This window comes from Pongo pygmaeus, chromosome 16 (genome assembly GCF_028885625.2).
Source record: "Pongo pygmaeus isolate AG05252 chromosome 16, NHGRI_mPonPyg2-v2.0_pri, whole genome shotgun sequence".
In the NCBI taxonomy this organism is placed as follows: Eukaryota; Metazoa; Chordata; class Mammalia; order Primates; family Hominidae; genus Pongo; species Pongo pygmaeus.
The window spans coordinates 29,755,441-29,780,802 of NC_072389.2; the positions used below are offsets into that span (position 1 = coordinate 29,755,441).

Here is a 25,362-nt window from a genome sequence, read left to right on the forward strand (position 1 = left end):
GGGTGAACAAGGTGACCCGTATTTTCTCTGCTGTGGCAGCATGTCTGGCAGTACCTGGGCCCAGTGACTCCCAAGTGGACAGGCCTGCCACTCAGAGACCAGCAGGCTTGAGGCTTATGCCAGCAGCCCTGGGCTGGAGCTGCTTCCCGAAGCCGCAGTTCATCTCCTGGCTGCCTCAGCATCTCCCATCTGGCCTCTGGGCTCTGCTCCCAGCATTAAAAACCCTTCTGGTGTGTATCCCTGCAGAAGTGCCCCTTTTCTGGGCTAGACCCTGACTGACAGATGTTAAATGAAGGGTGAGAGATGGCAGCGTCATTGAGGCTTGTGCTGAAGGTTACACAGCTTGAGTTCCACCTAGGGAACAGCCTATCAATCACTCACACTCAGGCTGCAGGTGAACATGTCTCTGGGTGCATTTCTGTTCCCACATATTGGTTGGTGAACGCCACCTTCGAGGACATTTGGAGCCAGCAGGGATTGCTGTGCAGGTGCCTGTGTCTCCCAGCTGGCTATGTAGCATATTTAAAATCATAGCAAAACCAAAGGAAAAGCACCTGTATCAAAATCTGGCTCTATGCACCTTGCTTTACCAAACACCTGATTTTTCTGGAGGCTGTTACTGTAATTCACAACTTAGGATGCGATGGTAAAATTGCAGTTTTAAGAATTGCCAATTCAGTATTTTGATTGTTTTGACATTTGCTCTTTCAATAAAGAGCAAGAAAAAAGCGTGGTTCTGTTGCTGTATCATTGAGCTTTTTGAAACTTTAACAATTGTGTGTGTGTGTGTGTGTGTGTGTGTGTGTGTAATTCATTTTGTTTCTTACTGTGTGGTTAAAATATTGTTTCAATGTTTGGGATCCTCAATTTGTCAATGTATTTAATGCGCTTAGAATGATTATTTGGGGACTGGAAATGTGATTTGTATATTAAGTTTTTATAGATATAATTCAAAGGAAGTATAAACTGATGTGGTTTGTTAAGTGGCTTTTTAATTGGGAAAAAAATGCCCAGTTTTGTGCCAGGCAATGGGGAGCCTGCTCCCCTGAGCTGTTTTTTGCAAAGCAAGGGGCATTGTAGTGCAGGGACAGCCCAGACGAAGCCTGCAGATGCCACCAGCTGCAACTCCCCTGCATACATCCAGGCCTCACTGATGGGCCCTTGGCAATCATGTTCTGAAAGAATCTTGCATAACCTTTGATTAAGAGAAGTGGAAGAGGCCGACGGACTATCTCAAGGAAGGAGTACTGTCTCTGCTTGCAATTTCTTTTTTTTTTATATTATTATACTTTAAGTTTTAGGATACATGTGCACAACATGTTTATTGCAGCACTATTCCGCTTGCAATTTCAATGCATGCCTGAAATCTGGGAAATGGGAAATCTGTGCTCTGAGACCCCGGTGGGGAAGTCGAGGTCATTGTTCCTCCAAGTGCCTGGAGCATCCTGTGGGAACCAGGGTGGGGCCTCTGGGGGACATAGCAGTTCCCTCACCTGCTTTCTGACCATTTCTCTTGCAGGTGAGGGTGAGGTTTGAGCTGAAGTCTCCCGTGAAGACGATAGAAGACTTCCTGCGAAGGTTCACACCCAGCTGCCTGACTTCAGGCTGCAGCAGCATCGGGAGCCTGGCCACCAACAAGTCCAACCACAAGTTGGGCTCCAGCTTCCTGTCCACCCCGTCCAGCGACGGCATGCTTCTCAGGCTGGAGGAGAGGCTGGGCCAGCCCACCTCGGCCATCGCCAGCAATGGCTACAGCAGCCAGGCGGACAACTGGGCCTCGGAGCTTGCTCAGGAGCAGGAGTCAGAGCGCGAGCTGCGGTACGAGGCGGAGAGCCCGGATGAGGCGGCACTGGTGTATGCAGCCAGAGCCTACAACTGCGTGCTTGTGGAGCGGCTGCACGACCAAGTGTCAGTGGAGCTGCCCCACCTGGGCAGGCTCACCTTCGAGCTCCTGCACACACTGGGTTTCGATTCCATCCGCAAGAGGATGTCAGTGGTGATCCGGCACCCGCTTACCGATGAGATCAACGTCTACACCAAGGGGGCCGACTCAGTGGTCATGGATCTCCTGCAGCCCTGCTCTTCAGGTACCCCCACCCCTGCCCAGCTGCACCCCAGCTTGGGGGAGGAAGTCCTGAGAAATATCCCCACCCAATTCCTTCTCTTGAGTAAAGCGATTTTCATTAATCCTTTTCCAAAAGAAGTGCCCATTGGAGGATTGCATGGGTTTCTTCAGATCACTGTTTGCCTGTTTGAAGGGTTTGGAATAGGAAGTATTCAGGGGGCTTCCATGCCTGCACACCCCCACCTCCAAGAACTGGGGGGTCAGAGGATACTTGAAGAGTGTCAGGTTTTAAATTTGAACAATGAAGGTTGAGAATCTAGTCTAGTAGCTCTAGAAAGTTCTTCCTGCCCTGTGGACCTGGTGCAGCTGAGAGATCCAGGCCACAGTTTATGGGGCTAACTTGGGCCACAGTGGGGGCTCAGGAAGTAAGGGATGCTGGCCTCGCCCAATGCCCTCTGTTCTCGCACTTGGGAGGGGAAGGGCCGAGCCCCCCTCATAAAGGGAACCTGGCCACCCACCTCTCCCTCTGTGCTCAGAGGACGGAGGAGTGCAGCCTCACCTTCGGGGAACTGAACTGAGTGCAGGTGAGAATGCTGCAGGAGCCTAGAGGCCCCACTGAGGCTCTACAGCCTGCCACAGGCTTCCTCTTTTCTGCACCTTGGAAGCACCTCTGGGCAGCAGCTGCTGGGAAATGCTATAAGCCAGATGCTCCCTTCTGGAGCTCCGAGTTGGAGCTAGGGAGTACTTTACCTCCCACTGGCCTTTCTTGCCAGCATCTCAGTGCCTCAGGAGAGGATCCCTGGCACAGAAGCCCAGGACCACTCATGATGGAGAATTGGATGGGAGGAAGAGCTTCATATAGGAAACCCACGTCCCCATCACAGAGGTGTGACCTCCAAAAGGCAGCTGAGCTAAATCTGCAAATGTGTGTCTGAGAGGAGTTGGGATGACCTTCCACGATGATGACCACCGCAGGGCGAGATCTTCCCTTTCTCCCGCTGCAGTGCCTATGCCTTGGAGTCAGCAAAGAATCCAATTCATGGACAGATTTTGAGTTCTAGGAAGCTTCTTCTGAAAATCGATTCTTGTTTACATCCACACAAAAGAAAAACATAAATAGCATAAATAGGGCAATTATCTGAGTGATTTCATTCCACAGCAAAAAAATTTCTCTGTCTTATTCCACAGCCTTGGGTTCAAGACAACATAAGGGGCCCTGGGCTTCAGACTTCACAGCATGACGGGTGATGTCTAAGGGGAAGGCATGGAGTGGCCCTGGCATGTGGGGGCTGCCCAGCGCTGGCAGGCGAGGCCTGTCCCGTCCTGTAGAGCAGGGAGCCCTGTGAGCTGTGCGAGGAAGGCCGCAGCGCTTGCCAGGCTTGTACTTTGCTGGCAACATATTTTTTTACATGAGTAAAAACCTCAAAAGCAGAACACACACAAAAAGAACTGCTGTCACTAAGTCTCACTAATACCATCAGCCATCATTTCATAAAAGAAGGACCACATTTCACACTCCACCCCATCCCCCCAAAAAAATTACCAAGGATATCCCAGAAAACTAGATGCCTTTCAATTGAATGAATTTAACATCATGACCTCACTCTTCTACCCCTGCTTTTCTGGTGACTTCCCAGAGTGGATAGAGCATTGTCAGGAGGCAGGACCCCCCCTGCCTGTTCACTAGCAGGTGCTGAGGGCCATGGCAGAAGGAACAGTGGTGGCCTGGCTTCCAGAGGCCCCCGAGTGAGCCAGGGATTTCCTCGTTTGTCTGCAAGTCGGGAAGGCACCTGATGCCGGTTACAAGACAGTCCACATTGTTCTCCTCCGACTCAGAATCAAACTCACAGTTGGGGTGGGGGAGCCCCTGCCCAGGCCGGGGAGCCTCTCAGGTCTGGTATCGTCAGCGTGGCTTTGCTGTGGGTCTCAGGAAGGGAGCTTCCCATAACCAGGTAACTGCAGATAAGAAAAAGAACCTCAAATCCATGGCATCATGGAAGGGCCAGGTAATGACATTGTCACAACTCTCACCTTATCAAAACCATGACATTGATAGGAAAAGTTAATCAAGGGCTTGTGTTGATCTCCGCCTTCCCCTGGGAATTTCCAAGCAGTGCACGAAGTCAGGTTTGGATAGGGAATATCTACGTGTCAACACTGGGCAGGTTAAGGTTCAGAAAGTTCAAAGACCCCAGCAGTTTCCCAAGAGAATGACTACAGGAGGGCCCTGGAGGCCCCTCGAAGTTACCCACCTGTGACCACCTGCCCTTATGCACAGATCGTTCGCCTTTTACTTGGGGAGCGGTGGAGGGGTGTGGATAGGTGCAGACTCATTACAGAGGGCTCACTGTGCCTGGGAATTGCTCTGCTTGTGTAAATCAACTTATCACCTGTGTGTAGGTGACAAACTGAGGAGGGCACAGAGTTGTCCCACTCCAGACTTAATCTGATGCCCTCTTCAGAGGGCTGGAAACACTTTCACCAGAAGAGGCCCCAGTTGGCTGAGCAGATAGTGGATGTGACTGTATTATATCAGCAGGACGGGGCCATGGCTTACCTGCCCTGGCAGGTGTGGTGTCAGGCAACAAGCAGGGACTCCACGCCAACCCATTCCCACAGATCTCTGTTCAAATCCTAGGTCTACACTTACTGGCTGGGATAACCCTGGACGAGTCACTCACTCTTTCTGTGCCTCAGTTTCCCATCTACAAAGGAAATCACGGTGCCTACCTCTCACAGGAAGTCCCCACACGAGCCCCTAGCTCAGTGCCTGCTGTTACATTGATGTCCAGCATCCACTTGGTACCTTTCCCAAGTCTCTGGCTCCTTCTCGTTAAGATCCACTTGCTTGTGCTTTGGTGGCGTTGCTACTTGTAGTGGTCTTTAAGGCGTAAACCTCAGGCCACTCTGCCTTCTCCCAGAGCAAGGACAGAGAGCTGGCCGTAGCCCACTGCCTAGTGTGCGCCTCACACATTGATACCACTCAGTAATCAGTACATATTTTTTGCATGATGAGTACATGCAAGTACAAGCAGGGACTGCACATTAGTTTACCATTTTAATAAGATAACTCCTTATTGGGGAAATATCGCTTGTAAAGCTTAGAAGAAATGGAAATATCACTTGCAGCAATTTTAAAGCACGTGGTAAAATCATGAAGAGAGGCTACCCTCATCCCTCTGAGGGCCTCTCTGTGGGTCTGCAAGCACCACTGGCCAGCTGTCTCCTGGTGGGAACATCAGGTGCAGCCCACTACCAGGTGCAGCTGTCTCGGCCCTGCTGTGTCTGGGGTCAGTGGGCACTGGAGTCATCTTCGCAGACTGCACCTGGAGCTGTGCCCCTAAGCCCCCTGCTCCTGCCCCGACCCAGATGCAGCCTCAGGGTCCTGCAGCACAGAGCTCTCAACTGTCCCTGCCCAGCAGGGGGCGCCGGGCAGCACTGGTCCCACTCCTGCAGGTGGTGTCATGCCTCACCCAAGGAGCTGAGTTCTAGGCACAGAATTCCTCCTGTCACCATAGGGAGACAAGACACACAGGACTTGGGTGGCTGTGGAATATCAGAAAGAAGGGGCTAATATTGCATGACCATTGCCTAAAATGCAGGGTGAAAATTGCCATGCCTTCAGCTTGAAATCAGCCACCCCCAGCATCACTTCAGCAAGTGGAGAAGAGCAGGGCTGACTGAATGCCTCTGGGGATCCACACTTTTGTTCCCCAGTACATTCTCCTTCAGAGGTTCCCCCAGCTCCTCAGTGATAGTCTCCTTGGAGCTGGAGTTCTTCCCATCCTCTCCTACCCTCCATCAGAGTGTAGACCGATCCCAGCCTCCACAAGGGCTCCACCCTCCAAAGCCCAGCCTCAGTTTTCCGCAGTGACTGCCCAGTGGTAGGTGTGGCAGGACATGTAAGGGAAAAGTCACCCAGGAACGAGGGGCAGATCTCACCAGAAAGGGCACAGGTGTGTGTCCATGTCTGCAGGAGAGGACGACGGGCTCAGCCACTTCTGCCTGGCAGGGCCAGGTGCTCCCTGTCACTAGGCCCTGTGCAGATGGCCCTGCACAGAAACACCCCGTTGTCCACCTGAGAAGCAGACACCTGTGGGGCCACCTCCTTGTCTGGGGCACCCAGGATCCCGAGTGGCCCATCCTCCCTCCGTGGGCTCAGTTCATTTCGTTTTGGAGAGTGGTTAATCTCAGTGTCACACCCGGTACCACCGCACGTCCCAGTGCACGCCACATGTCGCCTCTCCCCAGGTCAATGGGACAGCTTTATCATGAGTATTTCAATTCCAAAGCCCCTCAGTTAGGCACGGCTTTGCTCAAGGAACAATCTGATTCTGGAAAAAGGTTATCTGCGTCTTCTAAGAGTGTTACCACCATACCAGGAATACAAAGATGAGTTTGAGCATCATCCTTTCAGGAAATGTAAATACCTAAAGCAAAGGATTCTAGAGCAACTGTTTTTCTTCCCCATTATCAACTCCATAAAGAGTCTTTTCTGACTTTTTTTTCAATTGTCCCCTCATGGTCTTTAAATAACATAGATATGCTGTGTATCTGTTTATGTTCTATATGTGTACTTAGACTTTGTTTAGAAAAGAGTAAGATTCTTCCACCTCCAAGAACCAGTGATCACTCCCTTGAAGGCTCTGTCACCCCCATGGAGAATGCAGCATGGTCGGGCATGTAAAAGGGTCTCTTACCAGGTCCTCTTTGTCAGGCGGTGGACTTAGATTAGTAGATAATCCTTCCTGGGCCACGGGCCTCATGACTGGTCAGTAATGTTGCCAGATTTCACAAACAATATATATAGAATGTCCAGTTAAACTTGAATTTCAGACAAACAAATCATTTTTTAAGTAAAAGTATGTCCTATGCCATATTTAGACATCGTTTGTTATATCTGGCAACGCTACTTGTAAGGATCCTACGGTTCTGAGGATAGAAAGTGCGCTTCCCTTTAAGTAAGACTTTTCATTAACAGCAAGAACGTGAGCCTCCATTTAATAGGCTGGGCAAAAGGATGCCAAATGACTTTTGATGTAGTTTTTACTTTCATGAGCTTATTTCAACAAAGGGTGTTAGAAACAGCCAAACATCAGCCGGCGCAGTGGCTCACATCTGTAATCCCAGCACTTTGGGAGGCCGAGGCGGGTGGATGATTTGAGCCCAGGAGTTCGTGACCAGCCTGGGCAACATGGCAAAACCCTGTCTCTATGAAAAAATAAAATAAAATAAACAGCCAAACATTTGCATATTGATGAGATTATTTTTTAAACATAACAGCTCATTTTTGCATTGAATTCTGTATGAAAACTTGTGCTCTATTCGCAAGTAACCAACAGACGTGGGGTAAATCTCGGAGTGTCTGAAGATCATTCCGCAGGCACCAGTTCTTACCCATGTTTCTGCTTATTCTCCAACATAGTTGACGCCAGAGGGAGGCATCAAAAAAAGATTCGGAGCAAAACTCAGAATTACCTCAACCTGTATGCGGCAGAAGGCCTGCGCACCTTGTGCATCGCCAAGAGGGTGAGTGGGGGCGGCTCCGCGAGGATGCACGTGCAGGTGGCCGCCCCACAGTGAGCAGTGCCCGGTACGGCACTCAACAATGTGTCTCCCATAGGTTCTGAGTAAAGAAGAGTATGCCTGCTGGTTGCAAAGCCACCTAGAAGCCGAATCCTCCCTGGAAAACAGTGAAGAGCTTCTCTTCCAGTCTGCCATTCGCCTGGAGACCAACCTGCACTTGTTAGGTAATTAACTTGAGAGCCGCATGCCTAAGGGCAGTGTGGAGTTTGCAGGGATGGCCCTGGAGGGGTGAGCGCTCTTGTCAGCGGCTGCTCCGCAGGCTGGCCTTGGTTAGGGAGCCGCCTGGCAGGACGCTGGCACAGCTGAGGCAGGAGGGTGCTTGCCTGAATCTTCTCCTAGTCTCATTTCTGTGAGGCGCACATGCTGCCCCCCAGGCACCCCAAGATAGCAGCTGCCATGCTTCCCCTTAACCTGCTTTCCCACCAAAAATAGAGCCAAGGAGTGAGATTTCTGACAGTTGGGGGTTGAAAGAATTTTCCCCTCGGGAAACAGGGAAACTTTTGGGACCCAGAAACTGACTGCTGCATTTTGCATCTTAGGAACGTTTCACAGATTCGAGGTGAATGAAAAGAAAATGGGCTCATTTTTACTGAAATATGTCCACATTTCCAACTGTGTTCATCTTGGTGCTTAATAAATACTAACTAGTATTAGTGATAAATGAAGGTATTTATTATGTTAATGCTTGCTTTAATACTTAAAATATTTATTTTCCTATTTTATTAAAGCATTCATTAAATAGCCAAGTCATTGTGTACATGCTCTGTGTGTCCTTGAAGAGCTGGTGTTGAGGATGCTGCACCCCCACCTCCATCCCGGGTGTTGTGAGTCAGGTGGCACTTCTTGAGCACAAAGCCCTGGGGAGTTCATCTTCACTTAACACTAAAAGGCGGTGTTCACTTGCCCTCTTTTTCTAGGCAGAGGAGTTGGGATAGCTATATATTTACATCTACATCTCTAGTATAATACATAGTTAAGGTTTGCATTTAATAGCATAATGTACACTAGGCATAACATATATCTGCACACATTTTATATATTGTTTGCCCACAGTATCTTATAGGAGGCCACGCATTACTCAGAAAGCCCCGGGATCCAGGGGCCCAGTGGCACCATGAGCGGCAGCCCTGGATGTGAATTAAATGGAACACCTGAGAAATGGCTGTGCCTGTTTTAGGCCCCGAAGTTTTGGCTTTCTAAAGCAGGGCTGCTGTCGTCTGGACTGACTGGGCTTCCCCGGAAGACAGTATTGTGCAGGCCTGTGGGGCAGGAGGCATCTGCTGGTTGTCCCAGACGTGCCCGCCCAGCCTCACTGACCAGTCTGGTTTTTAACCCTTCACTGTGGGGCACCTTCCCCAGGCAGCAGCTTTTTCCCTGGACAGCACTAACTTCCCAAATGGAGGGAACTTGGCCCTCCAGTGCCTTTTCACAGTGCTTGCTGGTTCTGCCCCCTGGAGTAATGCAGACAGAATCTCCTCCCTTTTCCACGTGATGAAACCTTGACTATTTGGAGACATGGCTGTGAGTCCCAGGCTGCCCCTTCTCCATATTCCCTGCTGTCAGAGCCCAGGAGCCCTGACTCGGTTGTCCAGCCCTGCTCTGCCACTGCAAGCTGGTCATGCAGGCTGGTCGTGCAGGCTGATCGGGCAGCCTGGGGCAAGTGGCTCAATCCTTTCTGCATCCAAGTTCTGCTCTGTGGTAATCCCAGTGTTTCGGGCTCCTGTGAGGGTGAAAGGAAGGGATGACGGGAGGCACTGAGTGTGGCACAGGCACAGGGCCCGGCACTGAGTGGTTGTGTGGTGATGAGTCTCCTGGTTGGTGCTTTCACACCGTTTCCACCCAGCTGGCCTCTCCTCTGCAGGCTTTCTCTGGTGATCGTGCATCGGTCACCTCTCTTGGCCCAGATGCTGCAGCTCTGTTAACATATCCTAAGTTGTTAATGGCCCCTTGCGGCACCTGAGGCTCATGGTGAACTTGAGATCCAGTCATCTTCTTAGGCCTTTTTCATGGGGATTTCTTGCTTGGATTCTATAATTTTTACTTGGGCAACTGTGTGAAGATCTAAAATCAGAGTTTTCTACCAATCCCCTGTTCCACTTCCTTTGATTGGAGTAGGGATCCTGGTCATCGGCGTTTCTCCAAACCAATTCCACCACGTCCCACTGTCATCCTCAGGTGGATTCCTTACCTCCAGGTGCACATGAGGATGGCTCTGAGATGTGTCAGTGATGGAACTCCTGGGTTGCCAACATGGGTGCCAGCCGTGCACTGGAGCCTGCTCACGCCTGCTGGCAGAGCTCGTGGATACATTTTGAAGAATTTTGCAGTAGCCCACATAAATGTTCAGGAATCTCACGTCGCCTTTTGATGCTATGTTAGTAGATTGAAGTCCCCCAAGGTGGGAGTATTTACACCACAGAAATGAGCAAATGCAGTAAATCGACCTTCCTCCCACAGACCGGTTGTTAACCACTTACCGTCTCCTGCTACCTGGTATGTTTATGTTTCAAATGACGAGGCCTGAGCTGGAGAGTATGAGAGCCACCCACCACCTTAGTGTTCACACAGCTCAAACGCGGGCACTGTGTTCCAGCTCCTCAGCTTCATTGAGAAAAGTGAAGCCAGCCACTTATATTTTTACTATTCCAAAGCCAAATCTTTTCATGAAGGTGCTTTTTTTTTTGCTTTGAGACAGGGTCTCACTCTGTCACCTGGGCTGGAGTGCACTGGTGTGATCACAGCACATTGTGAGCTCAAATTTCTGGGCTCTAGTGGTCCTCCCGCCTCAGCCTCCTGAGTAGCTGGGACCACAGGTGTGTGCCACCAGGCCCAGATGAATTTTTACTTTTTTGGTAGAGACAGGGTCTCACTCAGGCTTGTCTCGACCTCCTGGTTTAACGTGATCCTCCTGCCTCAGCCTGCCTAAGTGCTGGGATTACAGGCGCGTGCCCCTGCACCAGGCCCAGGTGCTTATCTTAAATAGCATCAGAGAACCATACATAACTATCTTCAGCAGAAAGGATCTCCATTCTCTCCATGCTCTTGAAATTTTCTTTTCCTTAATGCTCTGGGCAGGAACCTAAATTCAAAGGATACTCTTGCTCATTTTCCCCGGCGTCCTTGCTAGTTCTCTAAATGTCTAAAACTTCCATTGGTGAAATCCTTTCCCCTCCCATTCAAAGCTGTGTGGCACCAAGCACAGTGACGCTGGGCTCTGCACACTACCAACTCCTGAGTTATGATACTCAGAAATGCCAGGCCTTCCAGAGGGTCAGGTCGTAAAGACAGTGGCATTTACTCACAGTCACATAAATTATATCACAAACAAGTACCCTGGAAAGGTGAAGAAAGCCACTGTGCCCCAAATCATCTTGAAAGGCTGCTCCCTGCAGGCACTCTTTCCTCTGCCATGTTTCATGCGGAGGTGGGGGTCCCTGCCATAACTCCTTTTTCAGTTTAATGTTATTCTGCACCTGACTCAGGCTCACACCTTATAAAGGTGAGTGTCGGTGGCGTGACCCAGTGGGAGGCCCATGAGTTTGACCAATTAGCTCCTGAACTAAGGAGGTTCTGTTTTCAAGGTGTTAACTTTTCCCTGTGAAACAGCAGACACCCTCCGTACTGGAGTTTCCGGCAAGGCCTCCCCTGCTTTCTTTCTTGGCAGACATTTGACTGAGGGACTCTAGCTCAGCAGCTGGGATACAAGGGTAGGAGGCACAAGGTCCTTGAGGCAGGAAGTTGCCATTTAGAGAAGAGTGGGCAACTGCTTGGGTTATGTTTCAAGCACTGCAGTGGAAGCGTTATCCTGGCAAATTGTCAGTAATCCATCAAGGTTAGCCATTATTAGTCTTACTCTATAATCATTATTACTGTCGTTAAGTATGAATGAATTACTATGAACACACAGAGGAAGGCAAGACCATCCCTCTATCTTCCCCAGACATCAAGAAACCTGTCACAGTACAAGTGACACTCAGGATGAGCCAGGGACACGGGCCACACACAGTCTGTCCCCCTGCTAGAGCCCAAGGGCCAGGGTAGAGGAGCGAAGCTAAGGTCAGATGCCCTCCCGGCGCCCGGGTGGCTGGGCATGTGCTCGCAGGGAGCACAGAGTGTGACCTGGCTTTCTTCCTGAGCAGGTCTTAAGCTCCACACGCTGCGTGGTCTTCCCAGGGTACTCAGGTTGTAAGGTTCAGAGCAGAGTGCAGTATGGGTGCAATGTTCCCTCCTCCTTTCTGGAACCTCCCCAAGTTCGCACATCACCTTCCAGTACATCCCGTACATGGGAGCTAGGCCCAGGCTACGTGAGCTGGAAGACAGCAGATCAGCCACTTGCCCCTGAGGGGGTCTTCTGGGGTGCTGGTGATGTTCTGCCCCGAGCTCAGGGCTGGTGACACTGGTATGTGACTTGTGAAAGTGTATCAAAGGAATATTTAAGAAATGTACACTTGTGTGTTTACTGTACCTCAGTTCTACCTTCCCCTCCCCATGCCTTCCGTCCCGTCATTCTAGAAGAAGGGGTAAGGGTGGCTTAGTTCGTTTGTTCTGCTGTCACACAATACCACAGACTGGGGGCTTAAGCCACAGACATTTACTTCTTACAGTTTTGGAGGCTAAAAGTCCAAGATCAAGGCTCTAACAGCTCGTAATGTCTGATGAGGGATCTCCTCCTGGTTTGCAGACGGCGCCTCCTTGCGGCGTTCTCACACAACGGGGAGATTGAGAAATCACCTCTCCAATGCCTATTTATTTATTTATTTCTTGAGACAGAGTCTCGCTCTGTCACCCAGGCTGGAGTGCAGTGGCATGATCTCAGCTCACTGCAACCTCCACCTCCTGGGTTCAAGCAATTCTGCCTCAACCTGCCGAGCAGCTGGGATTACAGGCACCCACTACCATGCCCAGGTAATTTTTGTATTTTTAGTAGAAACAGGGTTTCACCACGTTGACCAGGTTGGTCTGGAACTCCACGGCCTCCTAAAGTGTTGGGATTACAGGTGTGAGCCACCGCGCCCAGCCCCAGTGCCTCTTTTTATAAGGACACTGATCACATCACTGGAGCCCCATCCTCATGACCTCATCTGAACTTAATTACCTCCTGCAGGCCCCACATCCTAATACTACCACATTGGGGATTAGCACTCCCTTCTATGGATCTGGGGGACACAAACGGTCAGTCCATAGCAGCATCCCAGCACAGGGCACAGCATGGTGTAGAGCAGTAAAGGAGCCTCAGTCAGGGCTCAAACCCAGGGACCGGGGGCTGCAGCTCACTTCCAGAATGGGGAAGACAGAAACCATCTCACCAAGATGTAAACAGATCTTAAAAAAAAAAAAAAAATCTGAGGCAGGCCTAAGCACATTTCCGCAGTCAATAGTACATTTTTCCCAACATACTGAGACCAAAAAGGCAAAACCTGCCTCTCGACTTCTTTATGTTTGTGGAAAAAGCATATTTCAGATAATCTTGGTTTCAAGAAATAATGGGCTTGCCTGTGAAGTCTGTTTCTATAGTGACTAGTAATAAGCATTGTTGAGACTGGACATTCTGAATTTCATTGACCAGAAGCTTTGTATGGGATGGGCAATTTTTAAGACTATATTTTTATCCCTCCAAATATCGTCATTCCCAATACCTTCCCATACGTTTTGCTTTCAGGTTATCTGTAAAGTTACAAGTTAGAAAAAGTTGAGGTACTTTGGTGTAAGTACACGTAATTATGCTCAGTGACTCACAGTTATTCCTACGCACTCTCGACTGAGTCACATCGACAGAGCTGTCAAAAGTGTCCACCACTGTCCTGAAATGGTCCCACAAGGGACTTCCTGACACTACATGGCAGACAACTGGCAGCCCAGCCCCAGGCAAGGCCCAGGCAACGGGGGCTGTACCAGTGCCTGCCTTTGGTGTATCTAGTGCATGCCATTTGCACCCCAGAAGGATTGGGGGGCACGTGAGAAGCGGGTTCGCTCACACTGCTGTGCATTTGACCAGGTGCCACTGGGATTGAAGACCGCCTGCAGGACGGAGTCCCTGAAACTATTTCTAAATTGCGTCAAGCAGGCCTGCAGATTTGGGTTCTCACTGGTGACAAACAAGAAACAGCCGTCAACATTGCGTATGCCTGCAAACTGCTGGACCATGATGAGGAGGTCATCACCCTGAACGCCACGTCCCAGGTAGGTGGGTTTCAAGTGGCTCTGCTTCTTTCCCCTGGGGTGGCCCATGTTTATCGTGGCCCCCTTGGCAGAGACTCACATTCCTGGCAGCTGCTGTGAGAAGGAACTCACCCTCTGCGTTCGGGTTTAGGACGTGCATGTTATTGCCTTGGAAGAGGTGAAGTTTGCTGGAATTTCTTAGTACCAAAGGAATGCACATCTGGGCTTTATTGATACAAAGTTCAGCCTGCTTTCTCCTGACATACTGTCCAAGTCATCAAAGAACTTTCTTGTGAGGTCCCATGTGCTTCCACAGTGGAGCCAGGGCAGTGGTCCATTTAGCACTGGCCACCTCAGGACCACTGCAGGCACTGAGGACTTCTTTATCCAGTCAGATTTGTCTGTTTAAATCCCCAAGTCTGTGGGGAGTAGCTACTTCATATACTGCCCTGGTCTGGGCTCTGAGTCCTCGCAGAAGTTCCCACTCAAAACTTCTTGCGCCGGCTTTCAGGCTTCTTGAATGGAGCAGGGAACCGTCTTGCTGTGGCTGATCTGCTCCTCCCCAGTGTGGCCAAAGCCACCACAGTCTCTCTGGGGCTCACACTCAGACTCCCCCCAGCCCCCTTAGGTCCACACCTGCACCATCAGCTGTCAGGACCTTGGGACTTTGTCGCTTGGGAGTACCCCTTTCTGAGATGGCCTTGGTGGGAGCATTCCTGGTCCGTGAGTTATTGCAGCAGCCCCCACTCATCTCCTGGCCTCTAGGGCCTCTCACTCCATCTGTAAGTGTAGGAAAGGCTGCCTGCTAAGCCCTGTTGTCCGCATTGTACAGACGCCACTGTGACCCTCGCACCTTGTTCCATTAGATTCTATGATCCAGATTCCCACCATTCCCAGTCCTTTCTTCACGGCCACGCCGACCGGGGCGCCCCCTTCCTCTCACATCTACGCAAGGTCATCCTGCTTCAGAGCCTGTGCCTTCACCAGGGCCTTTTTTTTTTTTAAGTGACCTCTTTCTCCAAGAAAGTTTGGGAATTTATACTAAAGGTTGACCTAATGACCTGGTCATTGCTTTTATTTATTTATTTGTTTATAATTAGCATACAGTAAAATTGGCTTTTTTTGGTTATACACTTACGTGAATTTTAACACATGCATAGATCTGTATAACCACCGCCCTATCCACGGTCCAGGAGAGTTCCATCATCCCCAGAAAGTCTGCCGTGCTACCGCTGTGCAATTGTAACTTCCCTCCTTTTCTAACCTCTGGAAGCCACCAATCTGTTCTCCAGAACTACAGTTTTGTCTTTTCCAGATGTCAAGTAAACAGTATACTCCAGTGTGTAACTTTCAGAGCCTGGCTTCTGTCACTCAGCATAACACCTTTGAGATTCACCTGAGCTGTTGCATGAACCAGTAGTATATTTCTCCTTGATGCTGAGTAATTTCCACTAACACCAGATTTTGCATATCCATTCACTCAGTGAAGAACGTTTTAGTTGTTTCTGGTTGTTGACAATCATAAACTGCACTTCTATAAATGTGTGTATATGAACATGTTTTCATTTCTTTAAATACCTAGGTCAGATGTGAGTGTGTCTAAGTTTATGAGAAGCTGCCAGACACCAGCCTGCTTTTCAAAGTGCTGTATTACTTCGCTCAGTGTCTTTTCCAGCACTTCGCATTGTCATTGATTTTTTTTCTGCTAGCCTCTCTAATGGGTGTGTAGTGGTATCTTGTTATGGTTTTAATTTGCATTTCACTAGTGTCTAATGAAGTTGAACATCTTTCCATGTGCTTATTTTCCATTCAAATATCCTCTTGGATGAATTGTCTAGTCAAGTATTTTTCCATTTTCTAATTGGGTTGTTTTCTTAATGTTCAGTTTTGAGAATTCTTTATGTTTTCTGTATGTAAGTCCTTTGTTGGCTGTGTGATTTGCATGTATTTCATCCCTATCTTCTTTATTTTTTAATATTGTCTTTCACAAAAGCTTTTAGTTTTGATAAATTTTTATTCTTGTTAAATTTAATTTTTATTTTATTATTTTTTTTTTGGAGATGAGGTCTCACTCTGTTACCCGGGCTGGAGTGCAGTGGCGCCATCGCAACTCACTACAGCCTCAACCTCCCAGGCTCAAGGCATCCTCCTGCCTCAGCATCCCTAGTACCTGGGACCACAGGAGCGCACAAGCATACCTGGCTAATTTTTTATTTTTTTAAGAGATGGGATGTCCCCACATTGCCCAGGCTGGAGTTCAAAATCCTGAACTCAAGCGATCATCCTGCCTCGGTCTCTCAAAGTGCTGAGATTACAGACTTGAGCCACTGTGGCTGGTCTGATTGGTCATTTTTTTTTTAATTTTATGAATCATGCATTTGGTGTCATGTCTAAGATGTGCCTAATTATGAATATTTTCTCCTATGTTTTATTCTAAAAGCATTACACGTTAACATCTTATCTATAGATGCAGTCCATTTTGGGTCACATTTCATGAAAGATGTGAGGGTTAGGTTAGACTTCATCTTTCCACATGTGGCTGCCCAGTTCCTCCAGTGCCATTTGTTGAAAGCATCTTTTTCTGGTTGAAAGCATCTTTGTCAAAAATTAGTTAGTTATATTTGTGTGGGTTTGTTTCTAGACTTTCTGTTCTGTTCCATTCATTTGTTTGTCTGTCCCTTCACCAATACGATATGTATTGATTCATTGTAGTAGTTTGATTACTGTAGTTTTTTATAAGTCTTAAAAATTGGTAGTGTTATTCCTCCAACTTTATTCTATTTCAAAATTGTTTTGGCTAGTCTTCTTATTTGTTGCCTTCATATATGAATTTTAAATTAATTTTTCTGTACAGAAATTCCTGCTGGAACTTTTATTTGAATTTTGTTAAATTTATAAATCAATTTGGGAAGCATTGATATTTTTATTATGTTGATCTTCCATTCTGTAAACATGGTATATCTCTACATTTTTTAGGTCTTCTTTTTTTTTTATCAGCATTTTATAGTTTTCAGCATACACATCATATATTTTGTTAGACACATACCCAAGCACCGATGCTCCTCAACTTATGATGGGGTTATGTCCCAATAAACCCATCATAGGTCAAAAATACCATAAGTTGAAAATGTATTTAATACCCCAAAAGACCCATCCAGAAGTTGAAAATTTGTAAGTTGAACCATTGTAAGTCAGGGACCATCTGTACAACGTTTTTTGTAGGTTTTGTAAGTAGTATTTTTAAATTTTTATTTTCCATCTGTTTATAGTACAGTTGACCCTTGAACACATAGGGGTTAGGGATACCAATCCCTCCATGTAGTCAAAAATCCACATATAACTTTTGACTCTCCAAAAACTTAACTACTCATAGCCTACTGTTGACCAGAAGCCTTACTGATAACAAATAGTCAATTACAACATATTCTATATATTGTATGTATTATATGCTGTATTCTTACAATAAAGTAAGCTAGAGGAAAGAAAATGTTATTAAGAAAATCTTAAGGAAGAGAAAATGTATTTACCATTCATTAAGTGAAAGCGGATCTTCACTGGCTCTTTCCTTGGTCGTGTCTATTCTGCCATTGAGCCCATCCAGAGAGTTTTCAAAAATAAACTTTATATATAGAATTGTTTCAAATTTAGAAGAAAACTGTGAGGATAGTACAGACTTATTTCTCATATATGCCATACATAATTTATTCTGTTACTGATCTTACATTAGCCTGGTACATTTATTACATTAAGGAGCCAATGTTGATGCATCATTACTTTCTAAAGTTCATACATTGCCTTAGTTTTTACCTAGTGCCCTTTTTCTGTTCTGGGATCCCATCCAGAACACCACATTACATTTTGTCATCATGCCTCCTTACACTCTTCTTGGCTGTGACACTTCGGTAAACTTTCTTTATTTTTAATCATTTTGACCATTTTGAAGAGTGCTGGCCAGGTATTTTGTAGAATGTCCCTACGGTGGGATTTGTCTGATGTTTTTCTTATCACTAAAGTGGAGCTAAGGGTTTTAGGGAGGACAGCTACAAAGATCAAGTGCCATTTTCATCATATCCTATCAAGGGTACATGCTGTCAACACCATGTCAGTGTTGGGGTTGACCTTTTAGTCACTGTACTCTTTGCCTCTTCCCATACTGAATTCTTCCGAAGGAAGTCACTGTGCACAGCTCACAGTTGAGGGTGTGGAGTTATAGTTTTCTCCTTGAGGGCAGAGTATCTACATAGATGATTTAGAATCCAGTGAGCTTTTTATTTCAGTTAATGTATTTCTGTCTCAAATTTCTATTTGGTTCTCCGAAATATCTTCCTTCTTTTTGGCCAAGACTTTCTGTCTCTCTGTTCATTTCCAGCATGTTCAATCTTACTTCTTGGAACATTTGGATAATGGCTGTTTTTATCTTTGTCGATAATGTCAGTATCTGTGTCATCTTGATGTTGGCTTCTGTGGATTGTCTTTTTCCACAGAGTTAAGACTTTCCTGGTTCTTTGTATGCTAAGATGTTTTGGATTGTATCATGTGCATTTTGAATATTATGTTATGACACTGGCCATTTTTAATTTCTATGCAGAATGTGGATTTTTTTAAGCAGGTGATCAACCCTGTGGGGTTTGGGCTGTGAGCTCTGGGTGTTGGTTTCAAAGGCAGATATGTTTATAAGACCTAGTCTTGCATTTTTGCCCTCCTGAGGTCACCTTGGAACTTGGGTGGCAGTCTGTTGCAGAGTTTGCCTCTCAAAGGCTTTGTTATGGGTGAGCCCAGGAATTCATAAACAACATTATGGGGTCAGTTAGCCAAGCTTCTCTTTCTTTACAATTTTTCCAGCGCCTCTGGTTCCCCAAGAATCCCCTTTTCAGTCTTCTGGCAGGAAAGCTGGAGTGCGTCACCTTCTTCTTCCCATATTTCCTGCCCTTCCCCTGCGTCCAGCGCCAAGTGGGGGCAGAATAGAAGACAGAGCACCACAGGCTCTGATGGAAAGGAGGGTCTAGCTCCCTTGGAGCCTGCGGCAGCAGACAGTTCTGCCACTGCCATTCCTGCACAGCCACGGTAGCAAAATTGCCTGGGACTGAGTTCAAAATAATAGACGAAAAAGAATAAATAAAATTGGAGACTTCCTCATCTTCTCAGAGCATTGGGAACCCCCTTTTCACTCCTCAAGCCAGAGCTAGAAGGTGTCTCCTGGAGCTCTCTCTGTCCCTGCCTTGGAGCCCACGTCCAGGTTCCCTGGTGCCTTGGGCTAAGTCAGGGGCTACCAGAGTAACAGTGACATACCCACCACCCATTCAGTGTCCTTAGCACACTTGTCTCCTCTCCCAGTCCGTCGGCTGCTACTCACTCTCAGAGCTCCGCAGTAGTCAGCCTATGCGTCCTGCCCGCATGCCGGCTACAGTCAGTGGGAGCAGCGGGATGAAGGAGGAGTCTCCACTGCTGTGCGAGTCCAGGGAGCTCATGGAGTTCCTGTGATGGCATCCTGCATTCTCCTCAAGGCCTTCCCCAGTTACTGCCGTATCCCACCCCATGCCCTGGAAGCAAAGCTCTCCCTCTCCTGTCCATCTCCACACTTACGCACGTCCTGGTTGGTGATTTGCTGCAGCCATGAGTGTGTGTGCATCAACTGTCTGTTGCCCCTACGGCAGTAACTGTGTCTTTTCAGTCTTCTTTTCTCTAGTCTGGCTTCGTTTTCTGAATACAAAGGATCCTCAGTAAGAGTGTGTTGAACACAGCTGGATTTCCGTGTTGTGTTGCAGGGCACTGGTCACTGACCCAGCAGACTCACCGTCTGCAGAGGATCGGGAGCTGCTCAGGCTCCCCGGAGCGTGTTTGTTCCTGGAGACGGTGGTCCCTCTTGTGCCTCCAGCTCCTGCCCCTGATCCCTAGTGCTGCTACCACCATAGGTTTTCCTCCTCTCTCTGGAATCCAGATCAAATTTTGCCTATTAAAAGCTTCCGTAATTATGCTTTTTGTTTTTCTTTTCCTGAAGGAATTGGAGAACTTATGGAGGATACTGAAAATTGCATTTCTTTAGGGGCTAATCATAACAAAGCCTTTTGCAGAGCTTTGTGTCCTGCAGTTGGTCCTCAGTGGGTTAGGTAAGGGCCTCTGAGAACTATCAAGAAGTACATGGAGGGCCTTCAGTCTAACTATCCAGCAATTTCACAATAATACAGTACGGCCTCCCAAAGTGAAGATGGTCCATTCCAACCTCTGCACCGTATCATGGGCGATCAAGTAAGATCTTAGAGAAACCTAGACCAGTTCAGTCTCTTTTTTTTTGAGACATAGTCTCGCTCTGTCGCCCAGGCCGGAGTGCAGTGGCACGATCTCGGCTTACTGCAAGCTCCGCCTCCCAGGTTCACGCCATTCTCCTGCCTCAGCCTCCCGAGTAGCTGGGACTACAGGCGCCCACCACCACGCCTGGCTAATTTTTTGTGTTTTTAGTAGAGACGGGGTTTCACCGTGTTAGCCAGGATGGTCTTGATCTCCTGACCTCGTGATCCGCCCGCCTCGGCCTCCCAAAATGCTGGGATTACAGGCGTGAGCCACAGCTCCCGGCCACCAATTCAGTCTCTTCTATGGGGAAAGTTATCCTCTCCAGCTGAACTTCAGTTTCCGGAGGGTGGCCTCTGGGCAGGCAGGTACTGCAGCCTGGAGCCCGGGAAGGATGTCAGCTCCAGAGGTGTTGAGCCAGGGCGGGGATGTTTGTGGCATGACTCTGAGGGAACTGCGCTGTCCTCTCCTGTCCCTTTCAGGAGGCGTGTGCAGCCCTGCTAGACCAGTGCCTACACTACGTGCATTCCAGAGGCCTCCAGAGAGCCCCTGAGAAGACCAAGGGCAAAGTGAGCATGAGGTTCTCCTCTCTCTGCCCACCCTCCACGTCCACTGCCTCTGGCCGCAGTCCCAGCCTCGTGATCGATGGGAGAAGCCTGGCCTACGCTCTCGAGAAAAACCTGGAGGACAAATTCCTCTTCCTTGCCAAGCAGTGCCGCTCCGTCCTCTGCTGTCGGTCGACGCCTCTGCAGAAGAGCATGGTGGTGAAGCTGGTGCGGAGCAAGCTCAAGGCCATGACCCTGGCCATAGGCGAGTATCCCAGCTGGCCAGACGGCCTCCTCCCAGCTGGACCCAAACTTCCTCTACCCTTCCATGCAACACCACAAGATGGGAAAACACTTCCTCACCTTTCCTTCTGTGTGTAAAATAAACCCCCAGTGTGAAAGAGCAGGCAACATGTTCTGAAGGTAAAGTTTACATTGTAAAGCCACAAAGGAGAGTAGCAGAGTTACAGGTTCATGCTGCAAGGTCAGTAATCCAGTGCTGCTTTACGGCAACAAGATGGAGCTTACCCTGTTTCTCAGGAGACAGGACACCAGAGACCTGCCTGTCCCAGTCTGTCCGGGCCACAACAGAGGGCACTACACACTCAGCCTTAGCCCAGGCCAACTTAGAAGGCCCTTTGCAGCTGCTTCTGGTCACCATGAGCCTCCGGGTGTCCAAGGCTTTGTAACGCCCTAAGGGCCCAGAGGTTTGGTGACCAGAATTCCCACTGCCTCCTGTCAGCTGTGCTGATGGTTCTGGGACAGGCTTCTGAGTAAATAAGTCCATCCTCAGATACACATCGCTGCTCAGTTTTACACCAGATATTTAAGGACTGTGTCTCTCATGGTGGTTTTTCCTGGCAGACACTGTTGGCCTGGAGAGCCCTGTCTGCTCCTCTCCAGGGATGGGATGGTGGCCACTCACCTCCTTCCAGGACATCCTCTCTGCCCACTTCTGGTGCAGGCAGAGTCTCTAGCACAGGTTCAGGGGCTCAGCAGCACCACCTCCTGGTGAGAGCAAGGAAGGAAGCAGTGGCCGTGATCCCCACATGCCAACAATTGGGCCTCCCTGTAAATAGAATCTACACCTAGGAGAGAATTGGATCAGAAATAAAGTACCCTCGCCAATCAATCAGCCAGTGTTGGCAGTATTGTCTGCAAAAGGTCTGTGACAGCCCCTGCTTATTGACATGGAGATTGCTGCCTGTTCACAGTGGGCACCTCACCTGGCCAGAGGAGACTGCTGTTGAGCCTGGGTTACAATGGGAGTGAGGAGAATGAGTGCTGGCCTGAACACGGTCGTCATGGGGACCCTGCCCTACACACCCTGAGGCCGGTAACCGCTAAGGAGAGTAGGCACAGGGCACGTGCTCAGGAGGCCTGGGGAACCTAACAGCCACGGCCTGTCCTGAGGCCATCTTTGCCTTCATGTGCCTGGGGTGGCCCTCAGGTTTCCCTGAGGAGCTGGAAACGGTCTTCAGGCTGACCTGCACCACCCCTGTCCCAGCCTCCTCCTCTGAGCGTCAGTGTCCTCCCTGGGAGCACGACGACAACATCAGCCCTGAAAGGCCACAGTACACAGTAAGACGTGAATGATGTTTCCCTGGCCTGGCCAGTGCCCGGCTCAGCCACGTGGCCACTGGTGTCTGGTATTCCTTAAGAAATGGAAGGAAATCCTTGGGTGATTAAAAAGAAAAGGAAACACAGAATGGAATCTCAAAAGAAAACGGGAAAGTAATGACCCATAAGAACATGAGTGCGTGGCTGGGCACGTGGTTCACACCTGTCATCTCAACAGTTTGGGAGGCCAAGGCAGGAAGGTCACTTGAGCCCAGGAGTTTGAGACCAGCCTGAGCAACATAGTGAGTCCCCATCTCTACAAAAAATAAAAAAAATTAGCTGTGTGTGGTGGCACATACCTGCAGTCTCAGCTACTTGAGAGGCTGAGGTGGGAGGCTCACCTGAGCCCAGGAGGTCAAGGCTGCAGTGAACCGTGATCACACCACTACACTCCAGCCTGGGCAATAGAGCTAGAGACCCTGTCTCAAAAAAAGAAAAAAAAAAACTGCTGGGGCAACATGGTGGGCGAAACCCCATCTCTACTAAAAATACAAAACCTGGCTGGGTGTGGTGGCATGTACCTGTAGTCCTAGCTACTCAGGAGGCTGAAGTGGGAGGATCACTTGAGCCCAGGAGGTTGAGGCTGCAGTGAGCCATGATCATGCCACTGCACTCCCACCTAGCCTGGGTGACAGAGTGAGACCCTGCCTCAAAAGAAAAAAGAAAGAAAGAAAGAATGCATTAAAGCATCAATGTGACCTACTCCTAATGCCCAGTGGTTTATAATGTAGAGAGCATTGTTGCATACCATATCTCATTTTTTACCATATCTCATTTTAAATGGGACATTCTGGGGAAAGCTGTACAGATTTTTATTGCTTCAGAGAATTCCAATTTGATATATATTAACTGATCAGTTAATATTGGTCTCAACATTATAAAGAACAGGAAAATCACAGGGAAGAGACATCCTGTAGTCACACTACAAGTCATTCTAACTTTGTGTATCTGCACCTTTTCTCATTTGTGCAACTTGGGATGTATGCCCTGATTTGGGCTCTTCTGCTGCCCAGTTCCAAGAATGGTGACTGTCACGGAGTGATAACGACTTTATGTCTCTGCTGTCCTTTCCCCAAAGGTGTCCAGAGCTCTGTGTTCCTAAACATTTTCTATCAACAAATTGACAGAATGAAGAGAAGTTCTCCTTTATTGCACCCCTAGAGGGCCCCAAAGTGAGCACAATGGCTAATACTGTGGCAATCCATGTACAAAAAAAAGAGCTCCACAACATGCTGGGCTGAATTTAACCTCCTTCCTTTAGTTTAGAAACTGCCCGGGGAAGTGTGGCTGGGAGTAGCCTTGGCTGCTTGGCTGGAGTGGTTCAGTAACTAATGATGATGAAGATGATGATAGCATCTTTCCTTGTGCCAGACAGCAGGATGAGGGCTTTACTGGTGTAAGAGCGACACTGCAGAGTGGGCGCCACGTACCAGGTGGCTCAGCTCCAGCCCGCTTTCTGAAACATCTCCTGGTGTGGCTAGCTTATCCTGAATGCTTAACTCTATTCCCTCAGGGTGGATGCTCTACTCCTTTTTCCCCCATCTCCCCCAGGACCCTTTAACAGGACTGAGTTCAGTGGGGATCCCCAAGAAAATCTAGCACATTGATTTGATTCTGTGCTATTTCTAGAATCAAACAATTCTTCTTGCCTGTGCTGTTTCTAGGTGATGGAGCCAATGATGTCAGCATGATCCAGGTGGCAGATGTGGGTGTGGGAATCTCCGGCCAGGAGGGTATGCAGGTAAAGACCAATCAGGCTATTCTGTGTGACCACTTGGCCCTACTGGCCTCTTGTCCTATCACCATGTGGGCTGTCCCCAACTTCCTCTGGGCTCTATTGAACGAGGCTAAAGGGTTTGCCCTCAATATAGCTGATGCTCAATACAGCTGCTAAGCCGCTAGTGGAAGGTAAGGGGGAACGCCATTCTTCCTGTTTATGAAGCAGTGTGCAGTAAGCATGTCTTCCCATGTCACAAGTCTATTTTTGTGAAATAAGTGGTTCAGAGAGAGGCAAGGTGAGTCATCGCCTTCTGTCTGGCTTTCGATGGCTCAGTCCCAGCAGGCACTTTTTACTGTCCGTGAACACTGAGCAATACCATTTGAAAAAATGCCTTTGATGTAGGTGGAGCCTGGTGTCACTGTACAGGTGGAATGTAGCCATCCTCACTCACATGGAAGTTCACCTCTGCATCTTTCCTCTGCCACTGTGTTCACTCTCGGTCTGGGAGTCAGGCATTGAACAAATGACTTAACTAAAAATGTGCTTCTTTTGGATTTAGTATTACAACAGTTTCCAACATTTGATTAAGTATGAATCACAACGTTTTTGGGTTGGTGGAAATTTTAGGGAACAATTTATCCGAAGTTCTAAAAACCAGGATGTTGACACCACTTACTCACTGGTTGATTCATTTGCTGACTCAGTGGTTCTATCAGTAATGATCTATTGGGCATGTACTACATGCCAGGCCTGTGCAGAGCTCATTAATAGTTTTAGCTGATGTTCCACACTCAGATGGAGGGTCCCAAGCTAGATGCACAGTAGTTCCGTCATGGCTGGTCCTTGACACTTGCCTTACTCCCCCCGCCGTCATCTGACTGGAATCTCTGTGTTACGTTACTCGCACATTTTTTCTTCCTCCAGAAAATTGAAAATGGTGTTCATGTTTGACTCACCTTTGTGTCTTCACAGTGCCCAGCATGGCACCTTTCACAAGGGGAAGCTCAAGAAACATTTGCTAAGTAAATGTACAAAATACAGTGGACCCTTGAACAACACGGGTCTGAACTGTTTGAGTCCACTTATATGGGGACATTTTTCAATAAATATTTGAAAAATTGTTTGGAGATTTGTGACAATTTGAAAAAACTTGCAGGTGAACCACATAGCCTAGAAATATCGAAAAAATTAAAGTGGGCCAGGCGTGACGGGTCACACCTGTAATTTCAGCACTTTGGAAGGACAAGGCGGGAGGATCGCTGGAGGAGGCCAGGAGTTTGAGACCAGTGGGGCAATGTGGTGAAACCCCATCTCTACTAAAAATGCAAAAACCCCAGCATGGTGGCCCATGCTTGTAGTCCCAGCTACTTAGGGGGCTGAGG

The 25,362-nt window shown here is 48.3% G+C and overlaps 1 protein-coding gene across 1 annotated transcript in view; it reads left to right on the top strand.

Moving 5' to 3' along the window:
• The window catches only part of ATP10A (ATPase phospholipid transporting 10A (putative)), a 179,803-nt gene that overhangs the window by 142,802 nt on the left and 11,639 nt on the right, over window positions 1-25,362 (top strand). Inside the window, exons 10-15 of the mRNA XM_054451653.2 lie at window positions 1,520-2,087; window positions 7,491-7,594; window positions 7,689-7,815; window positions 13,647-13,831; window positions 20,578-20,905; window positions 23,925-24,001. Coding sequence (XP_054307628.1) covers window positions 1,520-2,087; window positions 7,491-7,594; window positions 7,689-7,815; window positions 13,647-13,831; window positions 20,578-20,905; window positions 23,925-24,001 — 1,389 coding nt within the window. The remainder of the gene's footprint in view (window positions 1-1,519; window positions 2,088-7,490; window positions 7,595-7,688; window positions 7,816-13,646; window positions 13,832-20,577; window positions 20,906-23,924; window positions 24,002-25,362) is intronic.